Source organism: Rutidosis leptorrhynchoides, chromosome 2 (assembly GCF_046630445.1).
Source record: "Rutidosis leptorrhynchoides isolate AG116_Rl617_1_P2 chromosome 2, CSIRO_AGI_Rlap_v1, whole genome shotgun sequence".
Taxonomy (NCBI): domain Eukaryota; kingdom Viridiplantae; phylum Streptophyta; class Magnoliopsida; order Asterales; family Asteraceae; genus Rutidosis; species Rutidosis leptorrhynchoides.
The window spans coordinates 600,962,846-600,968,915 of NC_092334.1; the positions used below are offsets into that span (position 1 = coordinate 600,962,846).

Genomic DNA, 6,070 nt, shown 5'->3' on the forward strand with positions numbered 1-6,070 from the left:
TATTTGTATTTTATAGTAAAAAATTTACATTTATTCTCCTTAAGTTTGTTTATTTGGTAAAATTGGTCAGGCACATTAAAGATTAAAGATGAACTTCACATTAAGGGGCCTTCTAGTTAAATTGGTTAATTGGTTATATATGTAGTTGGAATGATATTCTTACACCAGTTGATAATCAGGGGCGGAGCCAGACATTTCATTCGATGGGGTCACAAACTAATATCTAAATTATATAATATACTATATGCGGGAGTATGGCTGAATTTTAAAAATTTGTTAAAAACATTCGCGCTTGAAGGTCCTTTAATATCAGTTGATACTTTTATTTTACGTAATTCAGTGTGGTTTGCTACTACATGATATCATTAACTATTAAGTATTTAGTACAAATAATAACACCGAGTACATAAAATAACTACACAAAATAAATTAGATCAGAATTATTGCACAAAATTAAACATAAATCCTAAAAATTGGTAAACTCTAAAATATTAGCTATCGCAAAATGACAAATAAAAATATTAGCTCTAACCAAGTCTCCTACTCGATTCGTAAATGGGATACTTGCTGTCAAGGAGAATGGGGTCACTTATAGGAGATTTAACAATTTTACACTATATGTCCATTAAGCTACTAGACTTCTAGAGTGTTGAGTGGAGTCACGGGCCCCCACAAGGTTATGTGTAGCTCCGCCCCTGTCGATAATACACCACTAAATATGTTATTATGTTATAAAATATTATACTATACAATACTTTGAATCATATTTAGTAATGTATGTCTAAAAACATTGATATCTCATGTAGATGACGCTATAGAAAATATAATGCAATTGACCGATGTTAAACTGTGAATCGATTAGCTGAATTTTATGTAAGAATAAAAATGTTGATTTAATCTTTGAACAATGGTGATGACTAATGTGAGATATATCTCATATAATGATATACTACAAATCGAATTTCACCAATGATTTTATAATCTCACTTTTATCTTTATCAAAATTATGTGTTTTGAAAATATTCAAATACATAGCAAATCATTTTTATACGTGTAATATACCTATATATACAATATACTACTGTATTATTTATCTAAAATATAGTAGGGTAATGTAGTAAATTTAATGCAAATATTTTTTATTTTCATAATTGAACCACGGACTTTAGTAATTCAAATATGTTAATCAAATTCGCAGTTATATGTTTGATTTGTTAAGTTGATTCGGTTTTGACAGTTAAAAAATTATAATGATTTAGTTAATTCAGAAGTCTATATTAAGTTGACTTATTATAAATAAGCAAATTACCTCTAGAAAATAGATGTATGTAAACACTAAAAATAGTGCTTTTTAAATAAAAATAAGCAAAATGCCATACAAGTCCTCTCAAACACCCTCTAACCCTCTTTAAATTGCTTTCAGATTTTTATTTTGAAAAGAAATAAAGAAAATCGTAAAGAACCTAACAAAATTTGGTGTTCCTAAGTTTAACAGGATAAAAAAAAAAAAAAAAAAAAAGTGAAATAATATTTTAACTGTAATTTTCTTCTAATCCTTACTTCCAAACCTGAATGATCTCACTTCCTTTCATTTCATCAACCTGTTAATTTTATACTTAGACTGTTTAGAAATAGTAACTACTCGCATCGTCTTTGTAAGTTTTTTATACAAAGTTCATACATTATTTAATTTTGTAAAAGTAAATTACAAAGTTCAACCTGTTATTTTGATACCTAGACTTTTTACAAAAGTAAACTACTCGCATCGTCTTTGTAACTTTTTTTCACAAAGTTCATACATTATTTACTTTTGTAATACTAACATACTGATTAGAATTGTGTTATACAGTATATGTTCTACCATCTGAAAGTGAGTTTTCACCCTCTTAAAGAGATTATTATTTATAAAATGACCATAGATACATAAATTACACTTTCAGCCTGACAACTCAGAACCACAACCTACATTGGATAATTCATCTCAATAAGTTGAATCCATAAATTAGAGTTTGTAGTCGATTCTGGTGACCCTTTTATGATCCAACCTTTATGTATCAATTCATTTTCACAATCTGTTCATACAAAGCCCATATTACAACACCGATTACTGTATCTCTCACCAGGTTTTTGACAATGGTGTTGACCCATGACCCGTCTGTTGAAGGCCTCTCACCTACAAGATCACGAAACCGCAAGTCTCCAAGATCCGAGATCAGTGCATAAATCACACCGTTCAAATGTCCTCGTCCGATAACCCCTACAACTCTCTTACTGTTTCTTACGGCTTTGCTTCGCTTTAAAGACCAGGCAATGTACTGAACAATTGGACAATGGATCACAAACTTGTTGGTCAAACTTTAAAGATAGTATTAAAGCTCTATTTTTGTAAAGTTGGTAAAATGGGCGGGTCAGGTAACTGGCGAAAATAGGTCTCATGTCAAAACAAGTATTTTTGTAGGGAATGAAAAGGGTCGGGTTGAAACGAAACATTCTTGTTCAAAGTTCGTATTATTTAAAAGCTTAGTATGTAAAAATGAGGTGTTTTTAGAAAGTTTTATTCATTGATGAATGAACTTAGGAACTTTAGTTTTGACCCATTCAACCCATTTGACTTGTATCCTTTTATTCTACTCTCTTTATATACTCCGTACTTTTCATGTTTACCTGTTACTGACAGCATATCTGAAGTTCAACCATTCATATGTAAATGGGTCAAAATTCCCACCTTTAATTGAATCCGTATTGACCTCAAAATGAGGAAGAAACTTACAGTGTCACGTTCGTGGATTAAAGGTTGTAGCAAAGATGGATATGAGAAACTCAATTGCTCATAAAGTTGAAAATCGTTGTTGTCTGTGGTTGATTCCTGGACATTGCATCGAAAGATAAATTTTAACATTTTGTTGAAATTATACAAATTCCTGCTAGCACTCTAATGTTATTGTGAATGTCAGGTGCAAAATGGGCAGATCATAAAAGTTTTGGTAATAATTGTAGTACAATATAGCCGACCCAAAACACTTTTTGTCCATTTATTTGTAGAGTTTTAACGTGTTTAACATAGTTAAAAAATAACTTGACCTTTTCTATAGATCTATTACAGAAGCCGTGTGTGACAGGTTTTCTTTTTATCATAATTTCCAACGGCAGTTATGCATAAAACACAGAGTATCTAAACACGTTTCTAAGTAAATGGGTTAAATTTGCAACCTTTAGTGAAACTTATAAATGGGTTGATATTGCACCTTAAATTCTATCTTGGACTGATCTGAGGATGCTGTAATTCCACGGACAACCAAAGTAACAAGGCTTAGTTTTTCACTCCATTTTAGTGAGTTCCAAGCTCTTTGAAGCTAAATCAGGAACAGCAGATTACAACAGAAAAAATGAAACGATTACTAATACCAGATTAAACGTATACAAACGCGTACCGTTATTTCAATAGGTCGATCACCAAGTACCACCTGAGCACTGATTTCCTCAGACGCTTTTCGTGCAGCACGAAACTAGCAAAAAGTATTCAACCGAAATAGCATTACATTTTAAGATACCCATAGACTAGGGTGGCAAAATGGTTAAGTTGGGGTTGGGTAAAGCGTTAAAATTTACTTTTTTTAATAATTAGCTTTTTATTCCGGTCTCGAACTTCGTGATTTCGGCTTTCGTACTGCGGACAGTATTAGAGTATAGATTTATATTATGACCCAAGTTCGTTTGTGGGCTTAGAGTCCGTTAGCGTTTAGTTAGGTATATAGGGTTTCATGTAATCGTTATAAATAGTTGATCAATATAACATTATAACTGACGGTGTTTTTCATTGTTTAACACGTACCTCGTCTCCAAATGGGCGATTAATGTTTGAAGAAATCTTGGACGAAAATGTCGCCAATAATAGTCGTAATGCTAGGGCTGTTTGACCACCTTCATGTACAACAATACTAGTGAATTTGGTATGTAGCCAAGAAACATAAGTTAACAATCAAATAGGAGATACCAGCATGTTTACCTAAATTAATGCTGCGACCAACAGCTCCGAAAAAACCTGAACCAGATAAGGAAAACGGGTTGGATTTAAGCCGCAGTTCGACCTCAGTTTCACTCAATGTGTACATGATTCCTGCCCTGTAAATGATCTCTGCAACAAGTCTAGTTAAGCCATAGATTGCAAAAAATCTTGTAACAAGCTAACATGTAAGAAAATTAGTGAATTTAGTTTTTGCAATTTAGGGAGTAATCTTTCGGTCCGGACTTTAGAATGAGTAATCGACAATTCGGAGATTAACCAGATTGTACCTTTTATACATTTAAATATTAAATTTGACCAATATGGAAGAAAACTATAAACATAAACTTTAACATAACAGCCTAATATAGTTCATTTTATTCAAAAACCCTTAAATACTAGTTTAAATTCATGTTAAAATATTGACAAATTATGACTTTCACCTATTTTAATCAACAAATTCAATTTTGACCTATTAACGGACGTACGAATTTAAAAAAATAAAAACTGAAAAAGGAGTGATCGGGGATTAATTGAAAGTAATCGGAGATTTTTGAAACAGTGCTAATTATGTAAGAAAAATATTATTTTTTTCCAAAAAAAAAAAGAAAAAAAAAATAACAAAAACTATATACTAATATATGTATGAAAAATACACCGACATAATAATATTTCCAACATTTATATTAGTAACACTTTGGAGCATTATATAAAGGCAGTAACTTAACAAAGTTACAGTAATTGGTAAATAAAAGATGGAAACTAACTATACATATACCTGCTTCTACATAACTCAACAACAACATTATCAGGTTTCACAACTTGCACAACTCTTTCAACATCAACAGCTGATTTTTCAGATACATGATTTGTACCAACTAACCAAATAACCTCCGGTTCAATAAAGTCAGCTCGCCATGCAGGCACTGGACCGAACTGACTCTTTTTAATAGCAACTAAAGTTCCTTCATCTGCTAAGTCTAGTAGTTCTGGATGCAACTCGGATATTATGGCTCGAGACCCGGTTAAGATTTGGGACTTGAAGTTAAAGTCTGGTGGTGGAGGTTTTATTGAAACCTTTGTTATGAGTGTATGGTTTGCGGGTTTGGGTATGTTTGGTGTGAAGATTGGGAATGGGGATTTGAGTAAGTCCATTTGGAGTGTTGTCGGTTATGGTGATACGGGACTCATTTCATTTGGTTCAAGAAGAAGAAGATAATTGTTTATTTTCTTTCTTTTGTTTGTGTGGTTGGCGTGTAGTGACCATAGCCACCGAAAATGTGTTTCTTAAACAGTAAAATATTTGCTTTTCTAATTGAATATTCAAATACTCATCCGTTTTTTTTTTTCCAAAATAACCATAACATTAATAAAAAAAAATTAATCATCAATAGATGAAATGACGAACAGAGATACAAAAAGATCTACAAAACTATAACTGAGCCTTAATCAACCGAAACACAAAACTAGCGTGTAGCACAAATACTCATCCATTTAACAGTCCATCGCTCGAAAATATTTATTAATTTTCGAAAAATAATTAATAAAAATATCATTTTTAAGCGAAAATACTTTAACTAATATCGATCCAACTATTTAATAAAGTTACAATAGAATCATACCAATAAAGTAGATCTTGTGATCTATTTGACATTTCAGTTGAACTGTACCTTATTACAAACCAACTACATTGTACAACCACATCACAAAAACCGAACCTACTATTGAATACCACTGAACCTATCGATGAACAAGTGAAATATAACAATTGAATCTCACTTATTACTTAACACAATCGACAATTAACTAACAAACATCATCGAAATCCTGATATCAACCGAAAAAAAAAGTTGAAATCAAAGACGACACTACCACCGCTACACCTAAACGCCTCATTACCTCAAGACCTAACCAAGGCCTGTCAAACTCGAGAAGTAGAAGAACAGAGGGATGCGCTCGGCCGGAACATACTTAAATCCACCGGGAAATGAAACATACTAATGGATGCCGCAAAACAGATTTTTGAGTCCACGCACAACTAACAACAGAGTAAAACATCAATGATAT

The 6,070-nt window shown here is 32.0% G+C and overlaps 1 protein-coding gene across 2 annotated transcripts; it reads right to left on the reverse strand.

The window, feature by feature from the left end:
* Positions 1 to 1,700: 1,700 nt before the first annotated feature.
* Positions 1,701 to 5,247, reverse strand: LOC139893406 (uncharacterized). Of its 2 annotated transcripts, none has more exons than XM_071876569.1 (7): positions 4,782 to 5,247; positions 4,007 to 4,122; positions 3,833 to 3,921; positions 3,432 to 3,506; positions 3,246 to 3,353; positions 2,771 to 2,866; positions 1,701 to 2,315 (listed from the first exon to the last, which is right to left on the reverse strand). In XM_071876569.1, the coding sequence occupies exons 1-7, from the start codon at positions 5,156 to 5,158 to the stop codon at positions 2,055 to 2,057; spliced, it is 1,122 nt and encodes a 373-aa protein (XP_071732670.1). In that variant the 5' UTR covers positions 5,159 to 5,247; the 3' UTR covers positions 1,701 to 2,054. The 2 variants fall into 2 exon arrangements, with proteins under 2 accessions (XP_071732670.1, XP_071732671.1); XM_071876570.1 differs by having other exon boundaries at positions 1,703 to 2,315; positions 4,007 to 4,135; positions 4,782 to 4,952.
* Between the last annotated feature and the right edge of the window lie 823 nt (positions 5,248 to 6,070).

Coding starts and splice junctions, on each gene's coding strand:
- LOC139893406 (XM_071876569.1), bottom strand. CDS start 5,158: ATGGACTTACTCAAATCCCCATTCCCAATCTTCACACCAAACATACCC. Junction 3,507..3,832: donor ATCGCCCATTTGGAGACGAG/GTACGTGTTAAA, acceptor ACTTTTTGCTAG/TTTCGTGCTGCACGAAAAGC. Junction 2,316..2,770: donor TAATCCACGAACGTGACACT/GTAAGTTTCTTC, acceptor CCAATTGTTCAG/TACATTGCCTGGTCTTTAAA.